We start from the raw sequence: 20,819 nt of genomic DNA on the forward strand, positions 1-20,819 counted from the left end.
CTACAGACTCTTTTAAGTATTGATTAACTTCCAAATCTCGCTGTCTCAATTTAGAATAAAGTAAGGATCCTGACTAGATCTATAGCTACTTATAGATAATAATTTGATATAAAAATTGGTTAATAAATCGGCTAAATACGGTTAAAAACCTCTCGTTCAACGGAGCTGCAATTTGTAACACGTGGATTTGATACCGTTACCGATACTAAGTAATACCCACAAAATCTCTATCAAGTTAAACTTTAAACTAAGTATCGTAACTATGAATATAAAACTACTCTAGAAAATAAGTAAATATGCCAATTTAAGCATATTTACTTATTTTCTTTAAGCTAATAAAACAAAAAATAAATCAGAAAAAAACTTCTCTTCTCCAGGAGCTGCAAAATAGCTGCGGCCGCACAGGCTACCCTCGAACCCCGATGTTTTTCTCATAATCTGCCTTTGACTATCTAATCTTCTTTGTGACTTGGTTACAGACCAGTTTATATCTATCATAGGCTTCCTTATCACCCATTAATTTATACAGGGGGGTCTCAAATATATTGGTACAAACGTTTAGGGAAGGTAGGTACATCTAAAGGAATGTGAATTGCATAACCGGAAACTTCACCGTAAGTCGGTACACGGCACTATTCATCAGTTCGCGAGAGAGAAAATTTCTGTTTTACTCATAGAAGCAGTAGTCGCCGCACAAAGAGCATGCATCGATATACGAACTGTGAGTTGGCAGACATGCACCTAGTGTATCGATTAGCAGAGGTTCCACACTGTGCGGCCCCCCATGCGGCACAACATCGCTTCGCAATAAATGTGTGGGCAGGTATGGTCGGTAACTGCTTAGTCGGCCCATACCTGTTACCATCCCGCAGAACTCTGCTAAATATCGGATCTTTCTTGAACAAGTTCTACCGGGGTTACTTGACGATGTTTCAGCAAATGTGAGACGCAACATTTGGTTCCAACATGATGGGGCGCCTGCCCATTATGGAAGGTGTGTTTGTGACCATTTGAACAGGCGTTTTGGGCATCGATGGATTGGCTGTGGTGGACCCGTTGCCTGGCCCCCACTCTCACCTGATTTATCGAGCCTTGATTTCTTTCTGTGGGGAGCCCTGAAATCTATCGTGTATGAACCGCCTGTGGAGACGGAAATGGATCTCACGGCGAGATTCGTCTGCACTGTTGCTACTGTCAAAGAAACTCCAGGTGTGTTCGACTGTGTCCGCCAATCCATGCTGCGTAGGTGTCATACATGCATCGTGTCTCGTGGTGGAACCTTCGATCATCTGTTGTAACATCATGAAATGCATCTATCTCATACTCCATTGTTAATATTATGTCAAATAAACGTTTGCCACTAATTACTGTCTTGAGTCATTTCTGCTTCTTGTGCCTCTGCCACTACTTTCCCGTGACGTTTCTGGTTATGGGTTCCTATGCGATTCACATTCCTTTAGATGTTACCTACCTATCCTAAACGTTTGTATCAATATTTTTGAGACATCCTGTATGTATCCCATGCATTTTTCTTCTCTGTCACATGTCTAATTAGTTCACCTGACATCCATTTAGGCCTAAATCTTGAACAATATTTCTTTGTTGGTATGAAAAGCCTAGTAGCTTCCAAGTTTATTCTTTGAATGCTTCCCATTTGGAATTTGCTGTTGGTAACATTATCAGTTGGTTCGACCGTATAGAATTTAAATACGGTCTCAGACCACCGTACTCACCTTTACAAAAGCAAAAATCCTTCTCTTTACCCTTGATGATAGTTACCTCTTTGAGTAAATCCTACTTCAGCACACTGTGATCACTGCACTAGTGGTCCTTTATCTGCAGGTTCTTGATGCATGAAGATTCACCACTGATAATCAGATCAAGTGTATTACTCCTTCTAGTTGCCTCACGAACGTGCTACTGTAGAAAAGAATCATCCAATAAATCCACAAAAGCCTTGCTAGTGTGTGTGAGTAACCAACCCACAAATTCCAGTCAATATCCAGGAAATTAAAATCCCCATTATAAGACACACTCTAATTTACTGGCCCACTCTATTTTTCTGCATAATTTCTCATTATACTCCTCAGATTCATTAGGCCTAAAATGCACACCTACTCTCATATTTCCTTTCCCAGTGCTTATATCACACCAAACAGACTCAACATTGTATTGTCCACCAACATCAATTGGATGCACTTCCTTAGATTTTATGTGTTTCTTAACTAACAGCATAACCCCCTCCTCCCTTCCTGTCCTGTCTATCCTTTCTGTACACATTGTACTTCCCAAATTCCAGTTCTGCACTGCTTATGTCTGTGTGACACCATGTCTCTAATATCCCAACAATATCTGCCTTTGATGTCTTGACTAGCACTTCAAGCTCTTCGAATTTATTAACTATACTCCTAGCATTGGTGTACATGCAAGTATACATGCACCTGTTTCTACTTTTAGTTAACCTAACGCAGCCCATGTATTTACTTGTTCCACTATGACTCCCATCAGTCCTGGAAATTCCCATTGCCTTGCTTTCCAGGCTGCTGCTCAATTGCATTTCTATAATAATAGTGCAAGTATCACTTTTACCTCTGCCAGCGGCTACTGTTAATCTATTGGTCCGTGTATCCCCCCCCCAAGCTAGCAGTTTTCCGACCCACCTAACTCTGCCTCTATAGCATCAGCAAATATTCTTGCACCCTTTCTATTTAAGTGTATCCTATCCCTGTAGAAGCAGTCTCTCCAGTTATTAATATTAAGTAAGCTAAATAAGAATTCGACACATACACTGTGCTCCCCACAACATAACTGTGTGAATTTTCACTACATAAGCCTAGCGACTGCACGGCAATAAGAGTAGTCACATGGTTCATCGGATTTGTAATATGCAGTGGGGCGCATAATAATAATAACATTTAGATTTTGACTAATCTATTTTTTATATACAGCAGACTCTCGATTTACTGGGATCGGATTAACCGGGACACTTCAAGACTCCAAATTAAAAAAAACAACCAGAAATCATAAAATTCAAGTAATAACTAGAATAGGTATAAACAGATGTTTTGCAAGTAGTAAATAAGCGACAAGAAGCGGCGTTATAAGTCGTTATTGGGAGATTAAGGTACCTATTAACTTGCAACCCTCGCTGTCTTCACACCGTCGCTCAAAAAAAAAAAAAAAAAAAAAAAAAAAAGAGACCAAATGTTTAGTTTGTTTCAGTGCATCGTGTTGATTGTTGTGTTCCATTGCAACACAAAAAGACAAACTTTGTTTCGTTATTTATGTCAGGGATGTCGAAATTTTCTTTATAGTAAATAATTTTTTTTTTTTTTTTTTAGAAATCGCAAAAATGATGGGTAAACGCAAAGGAGTTGCATTTTCAGTCAAACAAAAACTTGAAATTATTCAAAAGTTTGAAAACGGTGCATCCGTTAAATCTTTAATGATGAACCATTATAATGTTGGTGAATAAACCATATGCAAAACCGTAAAAAATAAAGGGATGCTATTAGATTTAATTTTGACAACTCAAAAAATAAAGGGAAGCATTGTATTGAACAAGCGAGTAGTACGTGGTAAGTTTTTTTTCATTTTTTATCTATCGCCATATTTTTTATGTAGGTTGCTGAATTCGATACAGTTAGTCCACGACTTACGCAACTTTGGACTTATGTAAATTTTTTTTCACTCAATTTTTTTTTTAGGATTGTAAAATTTAAAACAAAAAAAATAAATAAATAAGCAATCAATAACGACGATCACGGCACACACACACAAATTGCACAAGTGAAATAAGAAGTAACAAGCAAAAAAATAGGAAAGAACAGAAGATTCTTGCAATTTATTTATGGTTTTTTTTTATATGACTAAAGGATTTCAGTAAAGGGGACACACATTTCACCATAATAATGTAAAAATCCACAGAATTGCAGTTATTGGTATTTTCGCAAATGCAATAAGATGAGTTTACTACCATTTATCATTAGTTGCACGAACAGAAAAGCCCAATGATATGGAAAGTGCAAATTGTTTTCATTGTTTTTTGGTAGTGACCTCCAGAAATGTTTTAGTAAAATGTGAGCTCGTGCAGGGTGATAATAGTGAGTTTTCGCCTTAACCCTGTGAAGTTCTTCACAGAAAATTCATTTTGACTGTTATCATGGTGCTGGTGACTGGTGACAGCAGTACTAGTAAATCTACCAAGAAAAGGAAAGCGATCGATTTGGATCAGAAAATTAAACTAATAATTAAGTATCGCACTGAATTCAGATTTGTCAATAATAATATAGTAGCAATGTGTTATTAGTCATTCCCGAGTTACGTAAAACTCGACGAAGTAAGAAGGCCTGGAACGTATGTCGGGGCATTTTGTATTTTTGGATTAACCGGGAAACTGATTATCAGGGATTTGTTTCTTACCATCTATCCCGGAAAATCGAGAGTCTACTGTATATTTAAAATTTGTCGTAATTGACCGAAATTAAAGCTGCGATCGACTGGTAGATCACAATCGATTTGTTGGCCACCCCTGTTCTAGATAAACTTTCGCCTCATGGCGTGCTTTCTTTTTATGCAACGCACAGCTAGTTTTTGCACTTTTTTGCTGCTCAGTGTAATGGTAGAGGGGTCAATTTTTTAATGTCTTAACTAATGATGCAGGATTTCCAAGTTTTTGTTCTTTCACCACTACTTTCCTCCTGTACATTAATAACCTTCCGTTGACTGGAAATACTATGAATACTTTTGCTGTTGACAATACACAACATTTTGCCTTCAAGTTCGACAAACCCTGCTGGGCACAAATAGCTCTAACCTCTTGAATTTCCACCATCAGTTCCTGAAACGCTGATCTCAAAGTAATTCCCTATTGGGAGGGGAAAAAAATTTCATCAACTTCAGTCTTTCCAAAACTCAGTCAGTCCTGTCTTATTTCTCATTTAAAAAAAAAAAAAAAAAAAGTCTATTGCTCTTATGTGCATCTTCAACAACACCCAGATTTGTAAGACCTTATCACTTATCTTTACTACAAAAAACACTTTCTTGGCACAAATATACCACAAATCCTGCTACTAGAACTAATTTCTCTTTTGCTATTAACATTATCTTTCTTCTAAACAGTTGCCAATTCAGTAAAAATCACAAGACCCAGACTTAACCAAAAAAGGACAATCTGGTTGATTAATTATCCCTGACTTAAAAGTTTTCTCCACTCTATCTCACATCGATGTTCACGGCCGACCGGGCTAGCTAGGTGGGTAAAGTGCCTGCGTGGCAACTCAAAGGTCGCAGGTTTGATTCCCGCCTCGGGCTTGGATCAAAGTACTGCAAAAACCTTGGGAGGTGCATTATGGCCACAAAAGCCTATGCGTCAACAACTACAAAAAAAAAAAAAAAAAAAAAAAAACACATCGATGTTCAGTTTATGATGCATGCCTTTTCCATGGGCACTGTTCTTCTGAAGTCGCACTGGCATCTTCACCTCAGTTCAGCCCAAATTAGTTTGAACGTGTGCATCAACTAGTACACATCATTCACAGTTCAATTTGAAACTCTCCAAACAAACTACTAAAAGTTTCATACGTATTAAGAAATATCATTCAAGGTTTAGGCCTAAATGGTTATCAAATGAACTAATAAGACTCGTGACAGAAAAGAAAAATGCATGGGATGTATATAAATTATCAAGCGACTCAGAAGCCCATGGCAGATATAAGATAGTCTGTAATTAGGTCACAAAGGAGGTTAGACAGGCAAAGGCGGATTACAAGAAATCTTTGGCAAAAGATGCTAAGAAAAACAGCAAAGATTTCTTTCCTTATATAAACTCTAAAAGGAAGGGATGAATCTGATTGGTCCACTTGATATCGATGGTTTGACTGTTGATGATCCTACTCAGATAGCAAACAAACTGAATGAGTATTCTGCATCTACATTCACACATGAGGAGTTAAGGTTTGAAAATGCCAGAAGGTTATCATATTGTAGCAGGGTGCTTAATGATTTTGTAATAACTGAGAGCAAAGTGCTCTCAGTTATTACAAAAAATTGTTGAAGTTAAACATAAGAAAGGCACCTGGGGTGGATGGGATCTATCCAGTTATATTAAACGAGGTGGCAAAGCAACTAAGCAAACCCTTAGCCATAATTATGAGAGCATCCTTGGCCTCGGGGGAGATCCCCACAGACTGGAGATGTGCAAATGTATCCTCAATTCACAAAGGGGATCGAAGGGTGACACGAGTAATTACAGACCAGTTAGTTTAACTTCTGTTCCGGGTAAAATAATGGAGTTACTGGTTAAAGATGCATTGCAGGATCATCTAGACAAGACTGCAGCAATAATTCAGACACATCATAATATCCTATCAAATTTGTCTGACAGACACAGTCTTGTCTGACAAATTTGATAGGATATTATGATGTGGTTACAAAGGAACTGGATGCAAAAAATAATTTTGATATCATATATTTGGATTTCAGGAAAGTTTTTGACGCTATTGCACATGGAAGACTATTGTACAAATTGAAGCAGAATGGTATTAAGGGTAAGTTGCTACAATGGATAAAAGAATGGTTGAGTGGGAGAAGACAGAGAATGGTAATCAATAGGTGCTGTTCTTCCCACAGGGTTTGGTGTTGGGTCCACTGTTGTTTTGTATATTTATCAATGATATTGATGAAGGTATACCAGGCTTAGTGTCGAAGTTTGCAGATGATACAAAGGTTGGCAGGGTTGTTAATGACAGTAATGGCAGTGTGCTAATGCAACAGGATCTAGATAATTTGGGCAGATGGGCTAAGAAGTGGCAACTGAAGTTTAACCTTGACAAATGCAAAGTACTGCATATGGGTAGAAGTAACCCCAGAGAAACGTACCAACTGTATGGTACTATACTTAAGGTGGTAGAAAATGAAAAAGACCTGAGAGTATTTGTGCAGTCAGATATGAAGTTTTCTGAACAATGCAGACAGGCTGCAAGAGCAGGTCATGGGGTTTTATCAATGATATATAGGAATTTTGCTAGCAGGGAGAAGGAGGTGATTGTCCCTCTGTATAAGGCAATGGTCAGGCCACACCTTGAGTACTGCGTACAGGTCTGGAGGCCTCATTTTAGGAAGGATGAGGATTTGCTTGAGCGTGTACAGAGAAGGACAACAAGATTGGTGAGGGGAATGAAGAGATCCTCTTACCAAGAGAGGCTTAAGTTCTGCAAATTGCAGTGGCTGGAGACTAGGCACCTGTGCGGTGATCTGATTGAAGTGTATAAGGCCTTGAATGGGTTGAGCACGCTGAATTCTGATGGGATCCTTCCACTTGTTCAGATTACAAACCTAAGGGGGCATAAATTCAAATTAAGAAAAGACAGATGTAGAATAGATGTGCGGAAATTTGCCTTTAGCCAGCGGGTGGTTAATTGCTGGAACAAACTTCCATCTGTCGTGGAAGTTGATAGGTTAAATAAATTTAAGGAGGAACTGGATAGGCATTTGGAGGGAATGGTGTGTTTTTTTTTTTTTTGTTTTTGTTTTTTTTTGGCTGATGCTGCATAAGCTCATACACTTGCTTACTTGCATCGCATGCCACTACTACTTTCATTTGTACCTTCTACTTCCTTTCATTTCCTGAAAATTATAGTCAAAGAGAAATTCAAGCCCCATGTCAATAGGTATTTCCTTTTTTTGTCAACTTTACTCATACCCAATGGTTCAAATATCTTTCATGTTTTGAGGTTGTCAATAAATAAATAAATAAAATAAATCAAAAAATCAAGTACAGGAGTGGGGTACTATTTTTACACAGGTATCAAAAATAGTTTGAAAAATAACACTCACACTGTGTTCCATTTTTCTGTCTAAAACTCCTGGGGTACCATGCTGCCCCTCCTGAGACATTTACAGAACTTATGCTTAGGCTCTTTACAAATGACCGTTACCACAAATAAACCTAAAGTAATTAATATTGTATTTAATTGAATAACTGACTGAGTTATTCTGTTAAACGCAATAGCAGTTACTTTGGGTTGATTCATGAATAACAGAGTTGTTTTTAAAGAGCTTAAGTCCAGGCTCTGACATTGCTACAGGATGGGCAACATGGTTCACCAGCAGTATAAGCAAAGAACAGAATGCAATGTGAGCATCACTGATAAAACCAAAATAAAATAAACTTTTAACTTAATTTAACTGTTAGCATTGCCACAGAAGAATGCACTAAGCTGAAAACCAAAAAGTAGCACGAAAATAATATCTAATATCTATTATATAAAGATAAATAATAAGTAAAATTATAAGAATTTTTAAAATATTTTTAGAATTTAGGTAACTGTGTAGCATTATTCCATCATTAGTGTATCACTAACAACATACTGAACAGTAGCACACAGTATATCTGAAAGCCATACAAAATTCGTAAAAGGACTTCAAAACATACAAATGTGTGGCCAGGAAAATAATACTAATACAGCTAGGCATGGAACCTATGAATCTGGAACTGTCCAACACTGATCTGGCACCATTTGTCTAAGAGAAAAGCTGTCACTTCATTCAGATTGGATAGTGGTGGTGGAAATCTAAGTAATTAGCATTTCTAACAGCATAGATTTCCACCAAAGAAGGCAACATGAAGGACATGGCATATGGACAAGTTCATTCTCATGATCCTCAAAACCACTGCTTCATAATACAAACCCTCTGAGGTGTAGAAGACACCTGTCCCGGATCAGCAGAAATTCTAAGAACAGGTTGCAGATTATTGGTCAGGTAATTGTGTAGCTTTTGTTAACAAGAGAGATATCTGTTTGGATGGGGGCAGACCATAGAAGTTTGGACTACACACAACAATCTATGCAAAAATATGTAAATCGAAGAGGTCACATGGTATGTGCAGGAAAGTATTATGAAACCAAGTGCTGACTAATGCTCAAATCACTGGCAATGGGAAAGGACAGGATCTAGTCAACTTCCAAAGAGTTACGACTGTTAGTGCTTATTTAGCAAGTGCTGCAGCAGAGAGGATGTCCGCACTTGATTCTTCAAAAATTAGTGTAATCTGAGTCTTTAATGGAACTGACTGAAAATGTAAGGTGATGGAACACGAGGTGCAAAATATCTGGGTTATCATGAGTAATTGTCACCAAATGGGAAAAAATTAATCTTTGCATTTAATGAGGGAGCCATCATGCCACACGAAGAACCCTACAAATAATGAGCTATAGAAGTAGGAGACCTTTGTAAAAACCAGTGACCTGTGAAAGCAACCAGAAAATATGACTGTGTTCAAGTCAGGAGTAGATGCAGAAGAGCTGAAGTCACGTCATGGTATGATGAGTCCCAATTTCCACCTTTCAGCACTGATTGATAAGTAACCATACAGAGAAAACCACATGAGGTACTGTAACCATCCAGCTGAGTACTGATAGTACAGATGCTAGAGGAGATGTAATGGTATGTATCATTATTTTCATGGCATACTCATGGTGCCCCTGATCCCATAAAATAAACATGAAACATTTCATGTCTACTCTTGATAATGCAACCATCCACCTAAGCAAATATGTAAAAAAAAGTGGTATGAAGAAGATTTCAAAGATCCAACCTGGCCAGTCCAATACCAGAATCTCAGTCCCACTGAGCATCTGTGGAATTAAACAGAAAAACATGTTCATCAGTATAATCCTCTTCCAACATTACTCCAGAAATCAAGGGCAGTTTTGTTTGGTGGACGATTCAACATTCCATATGTCACTTTTGTAGTGATGTGGTCCAACACTTTTAGCTCATGGTCCAAATGTAGTCATACAGTGTATATACAGTATGCGTCAAATAATGGTTAAAACATTTTGTTCTTATCAGTTTACTTTCAAAAAATAATGATTTTCCAAGGTCTTCTGAATTTTTGATGAAAGTGAGCAAAAGTTCATAAAACTACAAATTCTGTCTTAACCCAAAATTCTTGTTTATAAGATTTAATATTCATAAATAAAAAGCTTACTTTATTTTAATAAAGAAAAAAAATGAACTTTATACATACTGTTACCTTAAAATAAATAAAATCAAAAAAGTACATAAAATTAATAAAAATATTCAGTTTGAGATGTGACAAACTACCTGAAATTTTTTAGTAAGATCAATATTTTGTCTTTTAAGTTTTGATATATTCTCCTTTGAATTCAATTCAATGAAAGTGAGCAAAAGTTCATAAAACTACAAATTCTGTCTTAACCCAAAATTCTTGTTTATAAGATTTAATATTCATAAATAAAAAGCTTACTTTATTTTAATAAAGAAAAAAAATGAACTTTATACATACTGTTACCTTAAAATAAATAAAATCAAAAAAGTACATAAAATTAATAAAAATATTCAGTTTGAGATGTGACAAACTACCTGAAATTTTTTAGTAAGATCAATATTTTGTCTTTTAAGTTTTGATATATTCTCCTTTGAATTCAATTTTTTTTTCCTACACTGTGGCCTAAGTTCATTAGGAAAACATTTCCAGTCTGAAAATAAATAAATTAATTAATAAAAACAAAAATCTTTTTTAAAAAACATTCAAAATATTATAATCTACATAAAAGGATTTTTAAAACATTACATTTAAATTTTTTCCTTGAATTTAAAAATTTTATCGTTCCAATTTTTAATTCATAAATTTGGTAAGGGTGTAAAATCTCAAGCACCACACATATATATAATTATTGTATATAAACATTTATAAAAATATATATATATATATATATATATATATATATATATATATACATACATACATACACACACACATACAGGGTGTCTATAAATGGTGCAACACTGCATGCCACCTTCCAGTTCAAGAAACCTTGCAAGATACAAACAGCAACTTCACGAATATCTACTATCACTTCCTTAATTGCCAACCTCCAGATAACTCTCTTTAAGCAAAGAAAACTTAATATCAATCTTTCAAAAAGTCAGTCCTAGCTTACTTGTTGCAATAAAAAAAAAAAAAAAAAAGTCTACTGCTCCTATGCTCATCTTCTATGACATTTCAGATTTCTAGAAAGATCGCATATTGCTATTAGAGATTATCCAGAATTTTAATGTCTCTCTTGGAATAAATACATCACAAATATTGCTTCCACTGCATCAAAAAAAAAAAAAAAAAAACTGGCCTCCTATTTTGCTCTCATTGTCACTCTTCTTTTAAATAGCTTCTCACTTTATACAAATCTCAAATCCATCTTATCATGGAATAATGGCACTGGAAAGATTGTGCAAGGCTCCATTTTTTTGAGCCTGGTCTGTGCTTGTTAACAGGAGAGAATGCTTCTACAGGGATGGGATACACTTAAATAGAAAGGATGTAAGAATATCTGCTGATGCTATCGAGGCAGTGTCAAGTGGATAGGAAAACTGCTAGCATGGGGGGGGGATACAAGGACTAATGCATTAACAGTAGCCACTGGCAGAGTGATTCTTGCACTGCTTCTATTTAAATGAGCAGCAGCCTGGAAAACAAGATGCATAGGATTTCAGAGACTGCTGGGAGTCATTGCGGAACAAGTAAACACATGGGTTGTGTTAGGGTAGCTAAGAATAGGAACAGGTGCATGTACACTTGCATATACACCAATGCTAGTAGTTTGGTAAATAAATTTGATGAATTTGAGGTATTGCTCAAATCATCCAAGGCAGATATTGTTGGGATATCAGAGAAGTGGTGTCAAACAGATATAAGGAATGCACAATTGGAATTTGGGAAGTACATCGTGTACAGGAAAGACAAACAGGATAAGAGGGGAGGAGGGGTTATGCTATTAGTTCAGGAACACATAAAATCCAAGGAAGTGCAGCCAGTCGACATCGCTGGACAGTGGAGTGTTGAGTCAATTTGGTGTGACAAAACACCAGAAAATCAGAGTCTTATAATTGGGGATTTTAATTTCCCGGATACTGACTGGAATTTTTGGGTTGGTCATTCACACACTTTTTTTTTTTTTTTTTTATGAAAACCCCAAACACGAAAGGTATCAAAACCTATAGGACTTAGTACCGTGCATGGGTTGAAGAAGAAGTATGGGGGAAGGGGGATGCCGGAAACTTTGCTCTAGAGACTAAACATGGGTTTCACCACTTCAAGCCTCCAATAAGCAAAGTGGTGGTATTTCACCGGTTGATGAAAGTCATCTACCACCTAGCAAGGCTTTTGTGGATTTATTGGAGGATTGTTTTCTACATCAGCATGTTCGGTAGGCAACTAGAGGGAGTAATACTCTTGATTTGATTATCAGTAGTGATTCTTCATGCATTAAGAATCTGCAGATAAAGGAACCACTAGGCGGCAGTGATCACAGTGTGCTGAAGTGGGATTTACTCAGAGAGGTACCATCAGGGGTGAAGGGAAGGGTGACTTTCGTAAAGGCGACTACGATGGTCTGAGACAATATTTAAATTGTATACATTAGGACAAACTGATGATATTATCAAGAGCAAATTTAAAATGGGAGGCATTCAAAGAATTTATCTTGGAAGCTACTAGGCTTTACATACCAACTAAGAAATATTGTTCAATGTTTAAGCCTAAATGGATGTCAGATGAACTAATGAGACATGTGGCAAAGAAGAAAAATCCATGGGATACATATAAATTAATTGGTGACATGGAAGCCTATGATAGATATAAGCTGGACTGTAACCAAGTCACAAAGGAGATTAGGCAGGCAAAGGCAGAGGATGCAAAGAAAAACAGCAAAGAGTTCTTTAGCTATGTAAACTCTAGAAGGAAAGGAATGAATTAGATTGGTCCACTGGATATTGATGGTTCAACTGTTGATGATCCTGCTCAGGTGGCTAACAAACTAAATTAGTATTTTGCATCTACATTCACACATGAGGAGTTATTCAGGGAGGGGAATTCCAGAGGTGAATTACACTCTGGCAGTGAACTAGATGATTTTGTAATAACTGAGAGCAAAGTGGAGGAGAAATTGTTGAAGATAAACATAACAAGTAATATAAAAAAAAATTTTTTAAAGTCAATTCCTACTTAGCTCGACAAAGAAAAATTTTATTTTAGTTACTTTTTATTAAATAATCACAATTAATATAAATATGTATATACATATGACAGAATCACAATATTAAGTGGCAAAATAGAAAGTGAATTTCCTTGCAATTTTCCATTTTCCTTTCTATATATGGTGTTGGACTATTATTTTTATTCACATGTTTCATTTTCCATTTTGTTCCCTCCTTGACTCAGACTAGAACCCAGAATGAAAAAAGAATCTGAAAAAGAAATTTTTTTCCAGCGATCTACACGCTTCGCCACTGACGGTATTTATTCCTAAATTTATATCCTGCTAAATATCTTATATAAGAGAAATTTTTTTCTCCCATATAAAACTAAAATTAATTAATTAAATTTAATTAATGAATTAATATTTGAAAAAACTGTATTAACATCAAGTGTTATCCACTACAAGTTTAAAAAAATTTATTTGAACTTGAGTGGATGAATAACAAAAATTTATCAAAAAATTGATTTTCGCAAGAATTGAACTCTCATTCTTCACCTTCACGTGAAAAATACTGAAATCCTTGCATTTTACCGATTGAGCTACTTCCTGTTGATTTCAATTTTATTCCTAAATTTATATCCTGCTAAATATCTTATATAAGAGAAATTTTTTTCTCCCATATAAAACTAAAATTGATTAATTAAATTTAATTAATGAATTAATATTTGAAAAAACTGTTAACATCAAGTGTCATCCACAACAAGTTTAAAAAAATTCATTTGAACTTGAGTGGATGAATAAAAAGTATTTTATTAACGATTGAAAATTTCAACAAGATATATAAATATATATAGGGAGAGTGTGAACTAATAGTAGGAATTGAAAAAAAGGCACCTGGGGTGGATGGGATCTATCCAGTTATATTAAAGGAGGCAGCAAAGGAAGTAAGCAAACCCTTAGCCATAATTATGAGAGCTTCTTTGGACTTGGAGGAGGTACCCATGGACTGGAGATGTGCAAATGTGACCCCCCAATTCACAAAGGTGGATCAAAGGGCAACACAAGTAATTACAGATCTGTTACTTTAACTTCTGTTCCAGGGAAATTAATGGAGACACTGGTTAAAGAAGCACTGCAGGATCATCTAGACGAGACTTCAGTTATAGCTCGGACACAGCATTATTTTTTTTAAAGGGGAAGTCTTGTCTGATGAATTTGATTGGATACTACGATGTGGTCGCAAAGGAACTGGATGCAAAGAATAATTTTGATATTATATATTTGGATCTTAAAAAGGCTTTTGTTACTCTTGCACATGGAAGACTGCTGCACAAATTGGAGCAGTGTGGCATTGGAGGCAAATTGCTGCTATGGATAAAGGGATGGTTGAGTGGCAGAAGACAGAGAGTGGTAATCAATGGACACTGCTCAACGTGGATTAATGTTATTAGTGGAGTCCCTTGGGGTTCAGCATTGGGTCCATTGTTGTTTTTTGTATTTATAAATGATACTGATGATGGTATATCAGGCTTAATGTCCAAGTTTGCAGACAATACAAAGGTTGGCAGGGTTGTTAAGGTCACTAATGACAGCATGCTGCTGCAACAGGATCTAGACAAGTTGAGCAGATGGGCTGAGAGGTGGCAAATGAAGTTTAACATTGACAAATGTAAAGTACTACATATGGGAAGCAGTAACCCCAGAGTAATGTATCAACTCTGTGGTACTATAGTAACAGTGGTAGAGAATGAAAAGGACTTGGGGGTAACTGTGCAAGCAGATATGAAGTTTTCTGAGCAGTGCAGATGGTCTGCAAGAGTAGTTCATGGCATCTTGTCAATTACAGGAATTTCTCTAGCAGAGATAAGGAGGTGATTATCTCCCTGTATAAGGCATTGGTCAGGCCACACCTTGAGTACTGTATACAGGTCTGGAGGCCTCATTTCAAGAAGGATGTAGAGCTGCTGGAACAAGTAGAGAGAAGGGCAACAAGATTAGTGAATGGAACGAAGGGTCCTCTTACAAAGAAAGGCTTAAGTTTTGCAGATTACAGTGTCTGGAGCCTAGGCACCTGTGAGGTGATCTGATTGAGGTGTATAAAGCCTTGAATGGTTTGAGCGTTCTCAAATGCTGATGGGATTCTTCCTCTTGCTCAGAATAATCACCTGAGAGGGCATAAATTCAAATTGAGGAAAGACAGTTGTAGGATAGATGTGCAGAAGTTTGCCTTTAGCTAGCAGGTAGTTGATTGGTGGAACAGACTTCCATTTTTTGTTGTGGAAGTTGATAGCCTAAATAAATTTACGGTTGAGCTGGACAGGTATTTGGAATGAACGGAGGGGTGAAATGGGAGCGGTCTTTTTTTTTTTTTTTTTTTTGGCTGATGCTACATAAGCTTGCTTTCTTACATCCTATGCCTCTACTAATGCTAATGCTAAATGTTCTTGTATATGGAGTGGTGCCCTCAAAATCTTTCTCAGACTATCCCAAAAGAGGGCAATCACGTTAAAACTAATCTCTTCACTGTTTCTGTTTCATTCAGTTTCTGCTGTATGCCTTTTCTATAACTACTTCAATGGGCACTATTCTTTCAAATTGGAATCTGAAATTTTACTCTTCTAAACCAATCTGAATACATACCACAATGAATCAATTTCCATTCACCGTTCAGTTCCAAACTCACAGAACCAACATTTCCTAATTTATCCCTGTTACCTTCTGTTCTCATACTATAGTTTCTAATACCTTTCATGTTTGAGTGTTTTAGTAAAAAATTACTAATTAAGGCTAAAGGGGAAGGGTAGTTCAAATTAGTGAAAGGTCAGAATTATATGAAATAATTATCTGTAAATATAACTGTTTCATATAATTATATGAAAGTCAATTTTTAAGTTGCAGTTCATAAAAACAAAATTTTATTCTCAGTCCAACACACATTAATTTAGATATATTAGGACACAGACATATCAAAAATAAAACTCTTAAATTCAAAATAAATTTGAATTTAAGAGTTCAAATAAAACAGAAGAATAATACCTCAAATAATGTTAGTATTTTTTTTAAACAAGCTTTAATTAATGTGTTAATTGTTACTAAATATAAATTTAATCACTTATAAACAGTCTCTCTCCAATTGTATTGGCTCTTCCGAAGAAGCCTAAATTTATGTTCAGCAGAAGGTCCTACTGCGTAGTTATTTCATAACTTTGATCTTCGTTTCTTTTAGAGTGAAAAAAAATTTTTGAATTCCATGTCAGAATTGGAAAATTTAATGAGTGTCAAGGCTGCTTTTGTGTTTGTGTAATTTAATTTTTCTTCTTTACTTCTTTATTCTATATTTTTTTTTTAAATTCATTTCTTCACCACAGAATTTCCCCCTTGAAATACTGTTGTTCTTTCATCACTATATCATATCCTGTGTCAATCTCTCCCCAAAATTAATATGCTTTTCACTACTAATGACTGTTGTATAACACATTTTGACAGTCTTCATCTTTGATTCTATTTAAATCAATAAGGAAATCATCATCATTTATTAGCTTTTCCCATGCATTTACCATTGTACTTCACTTATTTCATTCAATCTTCTAGTCCAGTTGTAAGCAGCACTATTCATAATAGCTCTTAGTATTGGTCACAAAAAGGTAGATTCCCTCTTCTAGATTCTTATTTCCTAGCAGCATGGCAGTCATCCTGGAATAGTTGGGTATATGGGATGTGTTAGGGTAACAAGGAATAGGCATAGGAGCATGTATGCTTGCATGTATACCAATGCTAGAAGTATAGTAAATAAATTTGATGAATTTGAAGTGTTGGTCAAGACATCAAAGGCGGATATTGTTGGGATAGCAGAGACGTGGTGTCACAAAGATATAAGGAATGCAGAACTGGAATTTGGGGAGTACAATGTGTACAGAAAGGATAGACAGGACAGAAAGGGAGGAGGTGTTATGCTGTTAATTAAGAAAAACATAAAATCAAAAGAAGTGCATCCAGTTGATATAGATGGACAGTGCACTGTTGAGTCAGTTTCGTGTGACATAAGCACTGCGAAAGCAAATATAAGAGTAGGAGTGTGTTATAGGCCTAATGACTCGAATGAGTACAATGAACAATTGTACAGAGAAATAGAGTGGGTCAGTAAATCAGAATGTCTTATAATGGGGGATTTTAACTTCCCAGATATTGACTGGAACTTGTGGGTTGGTCACTCACACACTAGTCAGACTTTTGTGGATTTATTGGATGATTGTTTTCTGCAGCAGCATGTTCGAGAGGCAACCAGAGAAAGTAATACTCTTGATCTGGTTATCAGCAGTGATCATTCGTGTATTAAGAATTTGCAGATAAAGGAACCACTAGGTGGCAGTGATCACAGTGTGCTGAAGTGGGATTTACTCAAAGAGGTAACTACCGTCAGGGGTAAAGGAAAGGGTTTTTGCTTCCGTAAAGGGGAGTACAGTGGTCTCAGACAGTTTTTAAATTCTGTACAGTGGGATCAACTGACGATGTTACAAACAGTAAATTCTAAGTGGGAAGCATTCAAGGAATTAATCGTGGAAGCTACTAGACTTTTCATACCGATGAAGAAATATTGTTCAAGGTTTAGGCCTAAATGGTTATCAAATGAACTAATGAGACTCGTGTCAGAGAAGAAAAATGCATGGGATGCATATAAATTATCAAGCGACTCAGAAGCCTATGGCAGATATAAGTTAATCTGTAATCAGGTCACAAAGGAGGTTCGGCAGGCAAAGGCGGATTACGAGAAATCTTTGGCAAAAGATGCTAAGAAAAACAGCAAGGATTTCTTTACTTATATAAACTCTAAAAGGAAGGGGATGAATATGATTGGTCCACTTGACATCGATGGTTCGACTGTTGATGATCCTGCTCAGATAGCAAACAAACTGAATGAGTATTTTGCATCTACATTCACACGTGAGGAATTATTACAGTTTGAAACTGGAAGAAGGTTATCAAATTGTAGCAATGTGCTTAATGATTTTGTAATAACTGAGAGCAAAGTGGAGGAGAAATTGTTGAAGTTAAACATAAGAAAGGCACCTGGGGTGGATGGGATCTATCCAGTTATATTAAAGGAGGCGGCAAAGCAACTAAGCAAACCCTTAGCCATAATTATGAGAGCATCCTTGGATTCAGGGGAGGTTCCCACGGACTGGAGATGTGCAAATGTATCCCCAATTCACAAAGGAGGTTCGAAGGGTGACACGAGTAATTACAGACCAGTTAGTTTAACTTCTGTTCCGGGTAAAATAATGGAGTCACTGGTTAAAGATGCATTGCAGGATCATCTAGACAAGACTGCAGCAATAATTCAGACACAGCATGGGTTTGTTAAGGGAAAGTCTTGTCTGACAAATTTGATTGGTTATTATGATGTGGTCACAAAGGAACTGGATGCAAAAAATAATTTTGATATCATATACTTGGATTTCAGGAAAGCTTTTGACACTGTTGCGCATGGAAGACTACTGTACAAATTGGAGCAGAATGGTATTAAGGGTAAGTTGCTACAATGGATAAAAGGATGGTTAAGTGGGAGAAGACAGAGGGTGGTAATCAATGGGTGCTGCTCTTCGTGGACTAATGTTATTAGTGGAGTCCCACAGGGTTCAGTGTTGGGTCCACTGTTGTTTTGTATATTTATCAATGATATTGATGAAGGTATATCAGGCTTAATGTCGAAGTTTGCAGATGACACGAAGGTTGGCAGGGTTGTTAATGACAGTAATGGCAGTGTGCTACTGCAACAGGATCTAGATAATTTGGGCAGATGGGCTAAGAAGTGGCAACTGAAGTTTAACCTTGACAAATGCAAAGTACTGCATATGGGTAGAAGTAACCCCAGAGAAACGTACCAACTGTGTGGTACTACACTTAAGGTGGTAGAAAATGAAAAAGGCCTGGGAGTAATTGTGCAGTCAGATATGAAGTTTTCTGAGCAATGTAGACAGGCTGCTAGGGCAGGTCATGGGGTTTTGTCAATGATATATAGGAATTTTGCTAGCAGGAAAAAGGAGGTGATTGTCCCTCTGTATAAGGCAATGGTCAGGCCACGCCTTGAGTACTGCGTACAGGTCTGGAGGCTTCATTTTAGGAAGGATGTAGATTTGCTTGAGCGTGTACAGAGAAGAGCAACACGATTGGTGAGGGGAATGAAGGGATCCTCTAACCAAGAGAGGCTTAAGTTCTGCAAATTGCAGTGGCTGGAGACTAGGCACCTGCGCGGTGATCTGATTGAGGTCTATAAGGCCTTGAATGGGTTGAGCACGCTGAATTCTGATGGGATCCTCCCACTTGTTCAGAATACGAACCTACGGGGACATAAGTTCAAATTAAGAAAGGATAGATGTAGAATAGATATGCGGAAATTTGCCTTTAGCCAGCGGGTGGTTAATTGCTGGAACAAACTTCCATCTGTCGTTGTGGAAGTTGATAGGTTAAATAAATTTAAGGAGGAACTGGACAGGCATTTGGAGGGTATGGTGTGATTTTTTTTTTTTTTTTTGGCTGATGCTGCATAAGCTCCTACACTTGCTTTCTTGCATCAAGTGCCACTACTACTACTACTACATACTACCCATTCAAGTATAAGGATTATGTGATTTTTGACAGAACTGAAACAGTTAACACTGATAAATAGTGATGTTGTTTACCATTGAGAAGAGAGGAAGTGGTAATTGGGCATATCTAGAGCTGCGAAGCAAAGATCACAGACTAGCAAGAGTGCTGTGACTCAAGAGAGAAATGAAGAGGGCGATTCTCCATCGCATCACAGTCTCAAAAAATGTGTGAAATATTTGCAGACCTTTCTAAAACAGGACATGATCTAGCAAAGGAGGATACCTTTGTGTATGCTAGGTGACTTAGAGTGTCAAGAAATTAGGTGCCAACTCAGTGTTTGATGGGTGTCTATGAGAGCTACGAGTAGGGTAAATGCCCTTGAAGAAATTAATATGAGGGGCCCATCAAGCTCTCAGCTGCCCAGCTCAACAACAGAGCTCACTCATGTGCATCAGGCAATCTCCAAGGTAGAATGCACTGATCCCAAAGGAACTAGTTATTGTTGGTGACTCTATTGTCGAGGAGACTGGGAATATACTATGCAAGAAGGATAGATGTAACAGGAGCAGGATATATCTGCCAGGGGCAAAAGCTGATGACATTGTAGAGCAGATATCATCTTTTAAGGGCAAAAAAGGTGACATTGTTGTACACGTTGGAACCAATGACATTAAGAGTAAGATATCTGCAGATTTACTGAACAAGTACAGGTCAATGTTGAAAAAAAGTTGTGAGTTAGGGTTGAATGTGAAAGTGTCTGCAATTCTGCCCAGACACGATAGGAGGGAGTATATGATGAGAGCCTTGTCAATCAATTCGGCCCTGGAGAGACTGTGCAAGGCTCAAGGGGTAGAATTTTTTTTCAGCCGGGTCTGTGCTTGTTGACGGGAGAGACTGCTTCTACAGGGATGGCGTACGCTTAAATAGAAAGGTTGCAAATATTCTATCAGAATATTCTATAAGAATATTTGCTGATGCCATCGAGGCAGTGTTAGTTGGGTCGGAAAACTGCTAGCTTGGGGAGATACACAGACTAAAGGTTAACAGTGCCCACAGGCAAAGGCAAAAGTGATTCTTGCAATGCTTCTATTAGAATGAGCAGCAGCCCAGAAAGCAAGGTAATGGAGATTTGGGACTGCTGGGAGTCATAGTGGAACAAGTAAATATGGGCTGTGTTAGGGTAACAAAGAGTAGGAACCGGTGCATGTATACTTGCGTGTACACCAA

General features: G+C 37.0%; 1 protein-coding gene across 3 annotated transcripts in view; it reads right to left on the minus strand.

Annotated features, from left to right (window-relative positions):
• Window positions 1-20,819, minus strand: part of LOC150086972 (DNA-directed RNA polymerase III subunit RPC7-like) — a 98,367-nt gene that overhangs the window by 40,032 nt on the left and 37,516 nt on the right. For all 3 annotated transcript variants that reach the window (XM_090372862.1, XM_090372861.1, XM_090372863.1), the window contains exon 3: window positions 10,390-10,505. In XM_090372862.1, the coding sequence (XP_090228988.1) occupies window positions 10,390-10,505 (116 nt within the window). The remainder of the gene's footprint in view (window positions 1-10,389; window positions 10,506-20,819) is intronic.

This window comes from Mastigoproctus giganteus, chromosome 4 (genome assembly GCF_048544385.1).
Source record: "Mastigoproctus giganteus isolate SK-2022 chromosome 4, ASM4854438v1, whole genome shotgun sequence".
NCBI classification, from domain to species: domain Eukaryota; kingdom Metazoa; phylum Arthropoda; class Arachnida; order Uropygi; family Thelyphonidae; genus Mastigoproctus; species Mastigoproctus giganteus.